Here is a 15,651-nt window from a genome sequence, read left to right as displayed (position 1 = left end):
AGGCATCTTCCACTGGTCTTTGGTGAACTCTGCACCTGGCCCCTCCTCAGCAGGGGCAGTCCCTGATCTGGAGTGCTTGCATCATGGATGGACACATGACTCAACCTGACCAATCAGATGTGTCAGGGGACTTTGGCCAGCGCTGTTGGGAAAGAAGTATTTTCTTTTCTCTGAAATGACGAGCCGGATATAATATGGGATCCTGGAGCGTGCGGTGGTGGTGAGGGAGTGGGAATTTCAGCCTCCAGGTGGAGAGACCTTGCTTGAGAATGATGTCCAGAAACTGGAAAGCAGAGCTGAGACTTGAAGGTAGACTTGGTTACATTATGATCCTCTGGCATTTGCTAGACTCATGTTAAAAGTCTCTTTCATTGCTTAAGCCTAACTAATCTGGTTTCTGTAACTATAAAAGCATCCTGACGAATGTAGTCTTTCATAAAAATGTTAATAAAGTATTATTAAATAACAAATATTTACAGAGGCTTTTAAATTTTAGTGATGTCAATTATCTGAAGAAAACAAAATCAGCATTCAGCTGTCATAATGTTAATTTCTAAAGAACCTATGAACACAGAGCCACCCAGATCACGCACAGTGGCATCATCTGTGTCCTTGGGGCCACAAAGGGACACACACACATAGTTCTGTGACATTAAACCTTACTTTTCCCTCTTATAAAATGAGGTATAACCTGCCCCACATGTGATGATGTATATAAAGTTACTTACTATCATAACCCATAATAAATTCCCTACGGATGCAATTTCTCTTTTGCCTTTCCCTTCTGAGAGTCTCTTTGTGCGTATTAAGAAAACTGGCCATTGCAATGGGGCTCTCCGAAAACCTTGCTACAAAGGGAAGAGGAGAAACTGAGCCAAGTGCCTTCGACTGATTAACATTAATCAGACTGCAGTTTCAGTAGAGCTTCTGGTAGACCTTAAGAGAATAAAGTGTAATTTATAAACAGCAGTTGGATTCTGCGCCGAAAGACTTGCTTGGAACTCTGTTGTAAAAACTGGGCTACTAATCGTGCCCAGACTTGCAATGCTTTGGCCCCGTGACTACTCATCACCCCTCCTTAAATATATGAGGCGCCCTCATTTCAACACATCCCTGCTCCCCACTTCCTGGGCTGCCTCTTGCCCTCCCCCCTCCAGCATCCTCTACGCCGGCAGTTTTCTGTGCTTTAGATCTACTGAGTCAGTGGAAATGCCAGGTTTCAGAGAACTGAAGAGAACATACTTAACAAGGCAGTTTTCAGCCATTGATGTTCTCTCTTGAAAGGAACCGGCTCCACTGCCAGGTTCTGGCTTTAACACTGCAGTGGCTCAGCCCTGCACGCTAAGGCAGCATTTAGTGGCTGATTTTGTGCACTGCCAGCAGGTCTGTCCCGCCAACCATGCACTGTCACAGTGTCTGAAAGTGCACCTGGTTTTGTAGCTACAGCTACAAATCATGTATGGGAGCCCGCTCCTTGACTGGAGCATTGGCCACGCCTGCTGCCTGGCTCCTCCCAGCAGTCCTGCCTGGGTTCAAATCCCAGCTTTGCCCCTTGCCAGCTGTGTGACTCTCTCTGGACAAATCATCTTAGTTTCCCCATGTGTAAAATGGGGATAATAATAATGCCTCCTTGATCAGGTTCTTATGAAGATTCAGTTAGTTAATATGCATAAGTCACAGAACAGTACCCAGGACACAGCAAGTACTCAGTACTTGTGGGTCAGTGTTACTCCTCAGGGACTGGTGGACAGAGATGGGGCTCAGAGGTGGTCCCTGCCTCTACGCTGCTGTGTTGGCATCTCCCAGGAACCCGTTTTCTGGCCTCATCTTTTGTTTCTGCCTGTGAATCCTACTATGTAAGCAACGGCCACTTAAGACATATAACTTACTAGTTGATAGAAATTCAGTAAGAAATTGTACTGTTTTGTTTGTAGTACTTTTGTCCTGCATATTGCTTGAAATAAGTGGGCTACTAAACTTGGCAAACTCCGCAAAGATTTAATCATAATGGGATGTGACCTATGTATAACACGTGTTAGCACATCATCAAAAGAATTTTAGATTTAATTCTATACAATTGTTAAGCTAATTTATTTCTGCCAGTCACTGAGTTCCTGTACAGACTTCTGTCATTATACTTTGTCATTACAATTAATATCATTCATGCATCAACACAATTGCTACATTTTACAAATGTAAAAAAAAGAATGCCTACCTAACCTTTTCTTTGACATATTCAGTCAAAAGCAAGTATTCTCAAGGAATTCTCGAGGATGGGGTTAGTTAAAGCTCTAACTCTACAGTAAGGGGGGGAAAGTCAAAATGTCTTAAGATTTGAATCAAACACTTAGATCACCCAAAAATGGTTTCACAATGGATCAAATGATATTAGACATTGTTTCTTAGAAAGTGAATTTTTACTGTCATGTGGGAAAAAAAGTTGCAACAAAATCAAATCTAAGATCCTCATTTTAAGCATACTGAATCTGATGCAGAAACCATGTTCATTTGAAAAGTCATGTGATATTAATAAATTCCATTAAGGACAACTATGTAACTTCCACACAAGAAAACTTCCACACTAGGAAAATGAAGCTTGGTGCTGTTGCTCACTGTGGGATCTTATGGATGTTATTTAAGAGAAGGCTGGAGAGGAAGTGGAGAAAAGGGAACCCTCCTGCACTGTTGGTGGGAATGTAAGTTGATACAGCCACTATTGAGAACAGTATGGAGGTTCCTTAAAAAACTAAAAATAGAGCTACCATATGACCCAGCAATCCCACTACTGGGCATATACCCTGAGAAAACCATAATTCAAAAAGATACATGTACTACAATATTCATTGCAGCACTATTTACAATAGCCAGGACATGGAAGCAACCTAAATGTCCATCAGCAGATGAATGGATAAAGAAGATGTGGCACATATATACAATGGAATATTACTCAGCTGTAAAAGGAATGAAATTGAGTGATTTGTAGTGAGGTGGATGGACCTAGAGTCTGTCATACAGAGTGAAGTAAGTAAGAAAGAGAAAAATACCGTATGCTAATGGACGTATATGGAATCTAAAAAAAAGGTACTGATGAACCTAGTGGCAGAGCAGGAATAAAGACTCAGATGTAGAGAATGGACTTGAGGACACGGGGCGGGGGGAAGGGGAAGCTGGGACGAAGTGAGAGAGTAGCTTTGACATATATACACTACCAAATGTAAAATGGATGGCTAGTGGGAAGCAGCCGCATAGCACAGGGAGATCAGCTCAGTGCTTTGTGATGACCTAGAAGGGTGAGACAGGGAGGGGATACAGGGATATATGTATACATATAGCTGATTCACTTTGTTGCACAGCAGAAACTAACACAACATTGTAAAACAATTATACTCCAATAAAGATAAAAAAAAAAAGAGAGAAGGCTGATGTGAGGATTAAACAAGCATTTAAGTACAGGAGTTTAAACATAGGAAGAAGTCAGGAAACATCAGCTATTACATTATGTAGAAAAATACAGTCTCCAAATCAATGAACTTCTAAGGCTGATTTTTATCAACTATGGTTAAAACTAGGTCTCCTTTCCCAGGAGTATGAGGATAAAACATAATTTAAAAATCCCATCTCCCTCCCTCCCCCAAGAAAGAAGCTGGTGGCAGATCATTCCTCTCTTCACCAGAGAGTACCAGAGAAGTGAGGGGACATGGAATCCTCCTGCCTAAATGGCAAGTGACTTCCTTTAAGTCACCAAGTGTCAGGGTTGACAATTTCCTGCCTCCAAAAATTTGGGGAGGGTCTCTTAAATGCTTAAGCATTTAGAATACTGTTGAAATTCATTGTCCAATATGAAAATCTCATTTAGATTTTTGGCTACATGTCCATCTCTGTAAAAGGATGCTAGGTAAGATTTCAAAAGAACAAGATAAAACTTTTTAAGAAAAAGAGGCAGCGGTTCCTTTCGTCCACATGCAGAGAAACTCCTTACTCAGCAGATGAGTCTCCTGTATCGGGCAGCTTACGAAGAAGAGGGTGGATTCTTTTATACGGAAGTTTGCCCTCAGCAGGTATAAAGTCACTGGGTAAGTGTTTACATGAGATCTGAAAGGACGGAAGGAGGTGGGGAAAATGGATAAAAAGTGGCCCGCAGCTATGGCAGACAGAGGGGAGGCGAGGGTTTCCTGAGTTGGGGAGAAATAATTGTTGAACCCCGACCTGAGAATAACAGAAGTGGTTTCCTCCAACATTAACAAGTGTTTGGACTTCCCTGGTGGTCCAGTGGCTAAGACTCCGGCCTCCCAATGCAGGGGGCCCGGATTTGATCCCTGATCAGGGAACTAGATCCCACATGCCGCAACGAAGATCCCCCATGCCGCAACTACGACCCAGCGCAGCCAAATAACTAAACAAATATTAAAAAAAAAAATTAACAGGCGTTGATGATGCTTTTTTGTGGCACTTTGGGTAATTTAGCCAGTCACATTAATAAAAGGACCAGATGGGGTTGAACCTCTTGTTTTGTTGAACCTCATGGGATTTAATCAATCCCATGTTGATTACTCTTGAGGCATTACTTTATTTTCCACATGTGCTATCAACTGTGCCCAGAGAGCTCGTGGTACTGACCTGGTACTGCGCTGGCCTGGCCTAGCCCTGCCTCGCTGAGCCCATGCTGACCAGGGCAAGGGCCGCAGGAGGCAGCTCTCCGGGACTGGGCATGCACACCCACTGGGTACATGCCCCTTGACCTTGGACTTCCCTTAACTGTACCTTGATGTACCTAACCAGCCCATCCTACAGAGATTGTCTCAGCTTCCAGAAGGGCACTCTGGGTCCCTGCTGGGTCTAGGGTGCCGCTCCAAGCGTGGCTGTGGACCAGGCCAGCCTGTGATGAGTACAGAAAGTAAAAGTGAGCATTTAGAAACTTTCTTAGCAATCTGACAGTGCTGTGACATCCAAGCACCTGATCCTGTATCCTATAAAAGTATCTGTCCACAATGGATTGGGGGAAAATGGTCCATCTCCTCAGATACTGTCCACCACACTGCCTGGGAACCTGGGCCACCTGGAAGTACAGAACAGGCTCTGGATGCTGCCAGACCTGGGTTCAAACACTGGTGAGAGCACTTTCTAGAAGTGTGACCTTGGACAAGCACTTCACCTGAGTCCAGGTTTCCTTATCAGGAAAATGAGGATAAGCCTAATGACTCAAGGGTGTCCCCTGTACAGTCCCCACTCTGTGCAGGCACTTTCATGTCCTAACTCACTGGACAGTCTCAATGAGCCTCTGCAACGGGAATGATTATGACTCCATCCCTATCTTACAGGTGAGGGGACCAAAGCACAGAGAAGTGGTGGCGGAACTGGGATTCAAAGCCCGGCAGCCTGACTCCAGCTCTGGGCTCCGACCCACTTTGCAGTCATGTGGATCAGATGAGCCACATACCCGAGTCCGCTATCCTTTGACTGGCTGGGCCCCGAGCAGCCCAGGCTTCCTGGGTCCTGCCCGGAGCTGGCCGACTACTTGCGGCGGTTGTGATGCTCCCCTGATGCCTGGAGGCTGGCACTCCCCCCACGCCCACCCAGGACGGACCACTGTGCTGGTGGGAATCCCAGGTCTTTGACGGCAGTCCCCTGGACACCCAGCTCAGACTCCTGGGCTCCCGCTCTAGGCCGGCCCCACCACTACTACCAGTCCAGGGCACCTTCCCTGTTGCCTTCCAAGGCAGCTGGGCTCATCTGATACAGGGTCTGAATGCCCCTGAAGTAGAAGGCAGCGTGCGAAAAGGATTAAGCCTAACTTTTCTTACCAGTGGAAGAAACTGGTTAAACGAATTCAGTGGCTTTTCAACTTTATGTTTTTAAGCAGAATGCCAAACAAAAAGCCACCCAGATAGTATCCTTTAGAGAACCCAATATGTAAAAGTGGTGAAGGAAGGCTCCTCTGACCCGGGAAGGAGAAGGGAGGAGCCCCGGCCCCTTACCCACCCCAGCAGCTCTCTGATGTGAACATCCTCGGCCTCTGAGGAACAGTCTGGAAAACTAGCATCTTAAAAAAAATCTTTCAAAATTAACATTGAACTCTATTCTAAATTCTAGGATGAAGAAGCTGATGACAACCTGGAAATGAGCCTCACGCAGAAGAAAAAACGAGAAGGCTCTAAGTCATCTGAGGAGAGCGCGATCCTGCGTGTGAAAGGCAGGAAGATGCCCCTCACAAAGCAGGACACAAAGCAGGATGATGCTTGTCGCTCTGACCCAGGCAGCTGGGGCCTGGGGGACGTCCTGAACCTTTCTGGGCCTCAGTTCCCTCACTTGTGAATTAAAGGCACCCAATCAGTCCACCTTTCAGGGGCTCTTCTGAGTGAAATACTTGTGTGCTTTTGTATGATCCTGCGAGCTGTCTTTTGTGGACATTTCTGGGGATGGAGGAGACACCATGTACTGTGGGGAATGCGTGAGGGGCGGGCAGGTGGTCCTTGAGCGGGAAGGCAGCCAGCACGGCCGGGGGCGGGGGATGAAACGTCGTCTAAGGCTGCAGGGTGACGACGGTCAACACGGCCCACGGCGTCGGGGCAGCCACGCCAGCCGACACACCCCAGACTCCCCCCAGCAACCCCGAGACACACTAAGAAAGCTGAGAGAGGGTTGGGTGAGAGGTCACGTTCCTGCTCTGAGAAGTTTCAGCTGAATCCAGAGCACCTCTCCTGACAGAGCACAACTGACACAAGTCAATCTTCAATCCACAAGCGCCGACACCGCCCTGAAAGTTCTCATCGCTAGGAAGGTCATTTTACACCTATATATTCTTTTAACGTGGTGAAGTTTAATAGCTTTCATTCCAAAGCATAGAAAAGGGAATTACGAAAATATATAATTTTTTAAAGTGAGAATGTTAACAATGGCCATTAAAAGGATAACCAACATCTGTGCTTGAAAGCTCGACCTTTGCAAAGAGTTTTGTAGGGGGGCAGATAAAACACTAAGAAAAGTGAACACCCAGTGCAAACAAGGACATCCAATGTTCGGGGTTCAATGCCTTACACGTCAACTTCACAGTACTTTACTGCTCTCAGGAGGGAACCCACATGTTCCCGTGTGTATCTGGTGCTTTGACATAAGGAATGTTCCAAATCCAGGGCCGATCTGGGGGAAAAAAATATTACATAAGTATAATACTGATTTAAATAGGATTACAGAAAATTCACCCACCTGACAGGATAAAACTACTCATGGGCCGGAGTCTACAAATCATGAAGAGCCTTTTCTGAATCAAGCCCCGACGAGAGCCCTTATAGGTAACAGCTTGTAGTAAAGGTTCATGTTAAGACATGGGTGAGTGAACATGGGAGCAGGCTGAAGCCCGGGGTGAATGCTGGCTTGCCACTTAGGTTGACAAGTCACTTCACCTCTCTGAGCCTCAGCCTCCTTATGTGTATCTAAGTCTGGAGCTGCCAGGAGGATTAAATGAAATAAACCCGTGTAGTGCACAAGACGCAGTGTTCCACACAGAGAGAATGTAACAAATGAGGGCAGCTCATTTTCTTCTTTTAAGAACCTGCAGAAACCAACAGTGACAATGGGTTCAGTCAAAGGCCATTTTTCTGCTCTCAGCAGCTGGTCATGGTCGCACAGAGCCAAGACGCCCAGCGTCACATCCCTGAAATGGTTTTGTTCTGTAACTTAAGGCTAGTGATTGATAAGGCATAAAGGTCTCTGTATAATGCCCGTAGACCAACACTGAGAAAAGCAACATGCCTTGGAATGGTACAACGGAAAGGTGACCTGGGTTCAAATCCTGCCTTCATCCTTCTCTGCAGCCTGAAGAAGGCATGGGGATTTTGGCCTCAGGTTCCCTATCTCTGAAATGGGAAGTAATTACATTAGCAAACTCCCAGGATTATTGTGAAGCATGAATGAGAGAACATCTGTGAAAGTTCCTGGCATGTTGTAGGTGCTCAATATGTGTGAACTTTTCTTCCGTTTAACTGATGTTTCACAAATTGAAAAAATTGGAACAAATCTCTTTTACCACACATGGCTACTGCCAGAGTCAAACCATTTCAAAAAGAACCATAATAATATGGGTAGGGTGTAGGGACTTCCCTGGTGGTGCAGTGGTTAACAATCCACCTGTCAATGCAGGGGACACGGGTTCAAGCCCTGGTCCGGGAAGATCCCACATGCTGCAGAGCAACTAAACCCGTGCGCCACAACTACTGAGCCTCTGCTCTAGAGCCCACGAGCCACAACTACTGAGCCTGTGCACCACAACTACTGAAGCCTGAGCACCTAGAGCCCCTGCTCTGAGAAGCCACTGCAATGAGAAGCCCAAGCACCACAACGAAGAGTAGCCCCTGCTCTCAACAACCAGAGAAAGCCCACGTGCAGCAACAAAGACCCAATGCAGCCAAAAATAAATTATTTAATTAAAAAAAATACGGGTAGGGTATAAATACACTACAAGGATTAAAAAGAACCCCCCATATTATTGTCCTGAGAAATACAGAGGATGGAAGGGTTGCATGCTTATAGTAAACTGGCCACTTGGCAGGTCAGCTGAGATGGACCATCCGCCTGCAGCCCCTGGGGGAGGCTTTCTCCTTTTCCTGAACAGAGGCAGATGGTAGCTTGGAGGCCGACCTGGCAAACAATGGTATCTGCTGCTCCTTCCACCCAGCCTCGCTGTCTGTTTTGAATAATCACAGGGCGAGTGTGCAAATGGCAACTCCCAACAGGAAGTGCAGGAAAAGAATGCCAAAGATGGCAACAAGTTATCAGAACCCCGTTCTCTCCCCTTTGGCCTTGAGATGGTTTGAAAGCATGAAACCACACTTTCTGGTAATTAAGTTTCTTAAGAGGTAAGGGACTAGCAGGGCTGGAGACTTGACTCCCTGGCTACTCACTGGCCTTAAGAAAGCACGCACTCTCTTCCATTGGAAACACCATCTTCTGTGGCTGGACTTCCCCTTATTTACCTCTTTCCCTGCAAACTGCTCTGTTGGGCAATGTCTGCTCTGTTTCATCCCCCAGGCAGAAGACCCCCTGATCCCTGCTATATGAATAGCCATTCGAGAGATTCTTCACCAGTGCAGATCTGTGATACAGACACTTGCCAGTGAGGCTGTAACTTAAAGACCACCACGGCATTTACAGTGGACCCTTGAACAACTTGGGTTTGAACTGTGAGGGTCCACTTATATGCGATTTTTTTCAATAAATACACACTACACGATCAGTGTTTGGTTGAATCTGGGGATGTGGAACTGCGGATACGGATGGCTCACTATCGGGCTTGAGCATCTGTTGATTCTGGGATCCAAGGTGGGTCCTCGACCAATCCCTGGCAGATACCAAGGGATGACTATTCCTTTCCCTCAAATTTAGCCAACGATGACCAAGCGAGGACCTGGAAACCACGCTCCTGGCAAATCCCCCTGAGGCTCTGCTTTATAAATGAGCAAATGTCTGCACCTCCCGGACAGAACCTTTCCATGCCAGCTGCAAGGCCTTCCACTACAGTGGGGGAAGGCCACAAAAAGGGCCAAGAGGAAGGTGAAAAGAGGGGGGTTATGATTCTGTTGTGTTTTTACACCCATTACTACTGGAAATCAGCCATTACCACTCACTGGCTCAGATGAAGGCCTGTTTTAGGCAATCCTCCTAAACTGTCCCATGAGAGAACAACTTGCCTCACATGATACAGTCACATGTGTATATGAAATACTTGGTCGTGCTGGTTAGATGCCTGGTACTCCGCTAGCCAAACATGAAGGCCTCTCAAGTTTACGGTCCAGGGGGCAGGCAGACAAGCAGGCACGCCCTGCTGCTGGGATGCTGAACCCCACTGTGTCTGTGCAGCAGTTCCCTGACTGGGCTGATGTGGGAATTGCTGGCACGTTTTTCTGGGACCCACCCCTGGAGAGCTCGTTTCAGTAGGTCTGGGCTGGGGCCTGGCAATGTGCACCCTTGTCAAGTTCTAAAGGTGATCTTCACAGAATCTATGTGGGATCTGAGGCTAAAGGGGATGAAAAACGTCTTTTTTTTTTTCTTTTTTTTCTGGAATACGATGTAAGGATTTAAAACAGGAGAGGGAATGACCAGATGAGCCTGGCAGCAGTGTGGAGGATGGCATCCAGGGGGTGGAGCGCAGAACCAGGGAAATGAAAGAGCAGCACAGTCCGGGTGAGAGTCCGGGTGAGGGTCCGGGTGAGGCCTGAGTTAGGGCCACGGTGGGGGAGGACCAAGGACAACCTGGGGGGCATGGTTCCCTGTGTGTGTCCCTGTGGTCAGGGACTACATGCTACAGTGCGTGATTTACAGTGTTAGTGATTTTGCTTTGTAAAAGTTTTCTTTTAAAAACACAGTTCCTGTTGTAAAATGGGTTTGGGTATGTGTAACTTTTCATGGGAGGAGTAATATAAACTCAAGGAGGGCAAGGATTTGTGTCTGTCTTGTTCACTGATCTATTCCAAGCACCTAGCTGGTATCTGTGCACAGCAGGTTCTCAATGATATACCTGTGGGGAGAGAATAAGCAGCAAGCATAAAGCAGGTACCCCTGTAGCTAAGTCTTTGTTTTTGTTTTATTTGATCAATTTCTTGGTGTCAGGATGTGTGGTGGTCTCTTGTATCCAACTGTGATTTGTTCACATTAGTATATTTCTCTGCTCTTCTTATAGTCTCCTGACTTAAAAAATACTGAACAAGATCTTATATATGTTAAAGTGGCTTGAAAATCACTTATTCAAATGCAGTGCTTTTTTTTTTTAAATTTATTTATTTTCGGCTGCGTTGGGTCTTCGTTGCTGTGTGTGGGCTTTCTCTAGTTGCGCTGAGCGGGGGCTACTCTTCTTTGCGGTGCACGGGCTTCTCATTGTGGTGGCTTCTCTTGTTGCAGAGCACGGGCTCTAGGCACCCTGGCTTCAGGAGTTGTGGCTTGCAGGCTCTGGAGCGCAGGCTCAGTAGTTGTGGTGCACGGGCTTAGTTGCTCCGCAGCATGTGGGATCTTCCCGGACCAGGGCTCAAACCCGTGTCCCTTGCACTGGCAGGAAGATTCTTAACTACTGCACCAACAGGAAAGCCCGAAATACAGTGCTTCTGAAATGTTCTTAACCACTCAACTTTTCCAAGCACTGGTAAGATGCCTTTGTTTTTTTTTTTTTTTTTTACATTTATTTATTTTTGGCTGTGTTGGGTCTTCGTTGCTGTGCACGGGCTTTCTCTAGTTGTAGTGAGCGGGGGCTACTCTTCGTTGTGGAGCGTGGGCTTCTCACTGCGGTGGCTTCTCTTGTTGTGGAGCACGGGCTCTAGGCACGCGAGCTTCAGTAGTTATGGCTTGCGGGCTCTAGAGTACAGGCTCAGTAGTTGTGGCACACGGGCTTAGTTGTTCCGCGGCATGTGGGATCTTCTCGGACCAGGGATTGAACCTGTGTCCCCTTCATTGGCAGGCGGATTCTTAACCACTGCACTACCAGGGAAGCTCAAGATGCCTTTTTAAGGTGCACATGACTCCCCAGAATGTTGCTTTACAGGAATGGTGATATCTGAATCCCTGGCATTATTCTACATGCTAGTAAAGCAGTGTGGAAGGTAAAACAGTACTGATAAAAACAACTAAAATGTTCCAGTCTCTCTCGCATATGTCTTTCAAAGGAAATGCGTAAAAATTAGAAAACTCACTTAAACAATGGAAAACTTCTGCTTGCTGGTCACATAAAAGGACTACCATTTTCATTACATGGTCTAAGACACTACCTAGTTTTAAACTTTTAAGTTCTTAGGAATGCTTTTGCTAGCGGAACTGAGGGAACCTTAGGATAATTCTAAGGCTCCTCTATCTCTTCCATTCTTGCTTTTATAGTCCTTTGGAGATTAGGATTAAAGGGAGGGGGTGAAATTACAGCCAAGGTTCCAGGCTGTGGGTGGGAGGTACAATGCCTGGGGCCAGACCGCAGGAGGCTAAGCCTAAATAAGGCTGTCACAGTTAGTCCTTCCCACCTCCAACCTGTTTATTCAGGAGCACTCAGGTTGGGGGTAGGGGTGAGGTACATGAAGAGCAGAGAATGGGAGAAAAGACAGAGGTGCAGCGCAAAGCCAGAAGGGGGGCAGGTCACTGGGTCATGTCCTGGGTTAGGGACTGTCCTGCACAAGCCTCAGGCTCTTCTGAATGTCAGTTCATGGGGGGAGGGGGAGGGATGGCCATCAATCCACTGTTATAACTGAACTGGACATTTTAAATAACAGAAACAATGGCTAACCGAAATCAGCTGCTAACTCTGAGCTGGACGCTGGGTTAGATGCTTTCTAGACCATATCTCAGTCACTCTTCAACAGTGAGCTATGCACTCTCATGTTCTCATTTTGCAAACAGAGACACTAAGGCATAGAGAATACAAACCACTGCCCAAGGTCACTTAATAAGTTGTCAGGCTGGCACATAAACACGGCCTGGATCTAAAGCATCTGTGGGTTGGAGGGTGGGGAGGAGTGGTCATGGATTTCTTGAAATTCTGGTAATACCTCTTGCTAGTGAAAAATGAATGTGTGTGAATTTACAACACATTTAGAGGACTCAGAAAAATGCACACGGCTTGGAAGGAAGGGAACAAGAATACCTTCCGAAACAGCATCCACACGACTGATCAGAGAGAGATGAAGTCACCTGGGCGAGGCAGGATGAACTCTGTTAGATGTGCCAATACAATCTGAGAAATGGGTCCATCAGAAGGGCAGGTTTGGTTCACCACGAAAGCCAAAAGGGCGAGTGAGGGCGGGGAGGTAGCTAGAACCCAACCAGCATCGCTCAGGGAAGGAAGGGACCCACTGGGGCAAGGCTGACTCCATTAGGGAATCTGAGAGTTTGGAATATTAATGGGGTGGCATCATCAAAACTTACCAATCAAAAACCAAATTTTCCCTGTTCACATTCAGCCTTCACTCAAAAACCATAGATTACAATCTGGCTACCTGTGTAGGCCTCTACCCTCCAGGGGAAAATACGCCAGCCACAGTGATATAAGAATCCTCCATTTTAAATTAATAAGCTTGTCCCGATTACGGATCTTCTCCGGGGTGAGCTTGGTGAAGTGTGAACTCACCCCAAAGACAGATTTTCTGGGGCTGAGCAGAGCAGCCCTGCGGCCGGTGGGGCTGGGTCAGAGCTGGGATGAGGTGGTGCCCGCATCCCAGCCAGCCTTCCTCCCAAAAACGCTGGGAACCTGGACCAATACTCCACTGGCTTTCTCTTGTGAAAAATACCTGGTCACTGCGCTTGAAGTCCTCACCTAGCGCAGCAGTTCTCAGAGTGTGTGGCCTGGGGACCTACTTTTTAAGGGGGTTGGGGAGGGGGAAATACCTGTAAAGTCAAAATTACTGTCAACACTAAGCCATTATTTGTCACTTTCACATGAGTGTACAGACGCTACACGACCTGTGTGATAACACAACAGAGCAGCCGTGAGAATCCGGCTGTTAACCCAGATAATAAAGGGGTCTGCAAAAAAGGTAAACAATGCCATCTTCCAAACTAACTTGTTTTTGGGAGTAGTCATTTTATATATTTTTAAATATACAAATGGGATTATTAGTATCTTTAAATAAGTTAATAAATATTTAAAAATTTATTGGTTTTAATTGCTGATATGATACGTATCAATAGCTATAAAGCCCACGTAAACAAAAGCCCTTTGTGGTCCTCAGTAATAAAATGTAGAGGGGTTCTGAGACCAACCAGTTTGAGAACTGCGGCTCCGGTGGCCACATACAGGGCAGCAAAGGAGCCTCTGCAAAAACCTGCGCTTCCAGGGCCACCCACGAGCCAGGCTCCCAGGGAGAGCCCAACCCAATGGCTTTCCCTGAGCCCTGTTTGTTTCTGCTCTGGTACACACACCCAAGGTTTTCCTTCACTGGTGTCTCACCTTTACTTCCATACAGTTCTGGAGGCAGGTCATACGGCACGGGAAAGGAGGCTGCTGGCTCCTGGCTTCCTGAGAAGAATTTCTGTTTCACTCTGAAACTGTCCAGGCCCTGCAGACACAGAGAATCTATAATTGCATCTCATTTTCTGGAAAAAGATCGCAAGAAGCAATTATATTTTTATGATACTCACAACAAAATTCAGAGCTATTTTTGTTATTTCAGTGCTATTTTTGATATTCAGTGGGTCAAATATATTTACAACACTCCCCCAAATATTCTTTCTTAAAAATAAGAGAGGTCCAAAGGTCAGAAAATAAATTATAGCAAAGTTTGCAAAAGTCTAATAAAGGATATAAACACATAAGAGAAAAACAATTTTGGATGTTACAGCCCATTTCTACTAACCTCTGTGTACAGCAGCAGGTAGTGTGTAGAAGACACTGTGTAAAAATACCTCTGAATACTTTCGATATTGCTATCTACAGTCATGGGCTGCTCACTCTGGTGAAGAATGAAAGTTGCTTTCATGTATCGTGAAAGTGTCCAATACAATGGGAGAGGAATATAAAAGTGAGAACTCTTCAAGACCCGTCAAAATGGAAGGTTTATCCCAAGAACTCGAGAATAGGCTACTATTAACTCCGGATCTGAATCAGGGTGCAACTATAGGTGCCACACCCAGGCCGATGTACACACTGCACTGCCTCCTCACACAGGGCCTGCCCGGTAGTGGGGGTGCCTACTACGTCGGCTTTGCCCTCCCCAGGCCTCCACGCATCCATCATCTCCTGGCCCCCTTCCCGGATGATCCTGGCATTCTGTTTTTGCCTCATTCCTCTGGCCACCCATCCACGCACAAATCCACCCTTCTCATCCTAAATACCCACATATCAAACAGCGCTAACGTCTATGAACCCTCATAAAGAGCTACAACTACAGTTCTTCGGAAGATGAGGTAAGTGTCAGGGCTGTGTGGACCTGGGCTTTGGGCAACCTGAGTTGAGTCTCTGTGCTGGTATTTACGGGCTGTGTGAATGGCTCACATTTGCATTCATTCATCCCACACATTATTTCTTGAGTCCCTCTTTTGTGTCAGGCATGGGTGCCGGGCACTGAGTGCACAGGAGTCAGAACAATTATCATGGTCCCTGTTCTCGTAGTATGTACAGTCTAGTAGGGAGACATTAAACAAATGCATTTATAGAAGTAAAATAAATAACTACAATTTTTGATAAGCGCTATGAGAAAAACAGAGTCCTAGAAGAGAGAATAGTAGGCCTGTTTTAGATTTGGGGGTGAGGAGGTGCTCAGCAGAAGCCTCCCTTAAAAAGTGACATTTTAATTAAACTCTGAAACGTGAATAGTGTTTGGTCAGTTGAGAGTGGAAATAATAACGTTCCAGGGACTTCCCTGGTGGTCCAGTGGGTAAGACTCCGCACTCCCAATGCAGGGGGCCAGGGTTTGATCCCTGGTCTGGGAACTAGATCCCGCATGCTGCAACTAAGAGTTTGCATGCCGCAACTAAGAAGTCCACATGCTGCAACGAAGATCCCGCATGCCGCAATGAAGACCTGGTGCAGCCAAATTAAAAAAAAAAAAAAAAAGTTCCAGGAGGAGGGAACAGCAACTGCAATGGCCCAGAGGTGACAAAGAGCTTGCGTGTGCTAGGAACTAAAAAAGATGGTCAGTGGGACACTTGGCCACTTGTTCACTAGGCCTCAGTTTCCTCATTTGTAAAATT

The 15,651-nt window shown here is 46.3% G+C and overlaps 1 protein-coding gene across 2 annotated transcripts in view; it reads right to left on the bottom strand.

The window, feature by feature from the left end:
* Nucleotides 1–6,852: 6,852 nt before the first annotated feature.
* TDP1 (tyrosyl-DNA phosphodiesterase 1) overlaps nucleotides 6,853–15,651 on the bottom strand; it is a gene marked incomplete at its 5' end in the record, with an annotated part of 71,712 nt that continues 62,913 nt past the window's right edge. The window contains 2 exons of one of the 2 annotated variants that reach the window (XM_079700226.1): nucleotides 6,853–7,137; nucleotides 13,910–14,018. In XM_079700226.1, coding sequence (XP_079556352.1) covers nucleotides 7,064–7,137; nucleotides 13,910–14,018 — 183 coding nt within the window. In that variant the 3' untranslated portion in view covers nucleotides 6,853–7,063. The remainder of the gene's footprint in view (nucleotides 7,138–13,909; nucleotides 14,019–15,651) is intronic. The other variant, XM_079700227.1, reaches the window with a different exon arrangement.

Source organism: Hyperoodon ampullatus, assembly GCF_949752795.1.
Source record: "Hyperoodon ampullatus genome assembly, chromosome: 3".
NCBI classification, from domain to species: Eukaryota; Metazoa; Chordata; class Mammalia; order Artiodactyla; family Ziphiidae; genus Hyperoodon; species Hyperoodon ampullatus.
The sequence above is the reverse complement of the archived record's forward strand: the minus strand, read 5'-3'. Positions and strand labels throughout refer to the sequence as shown.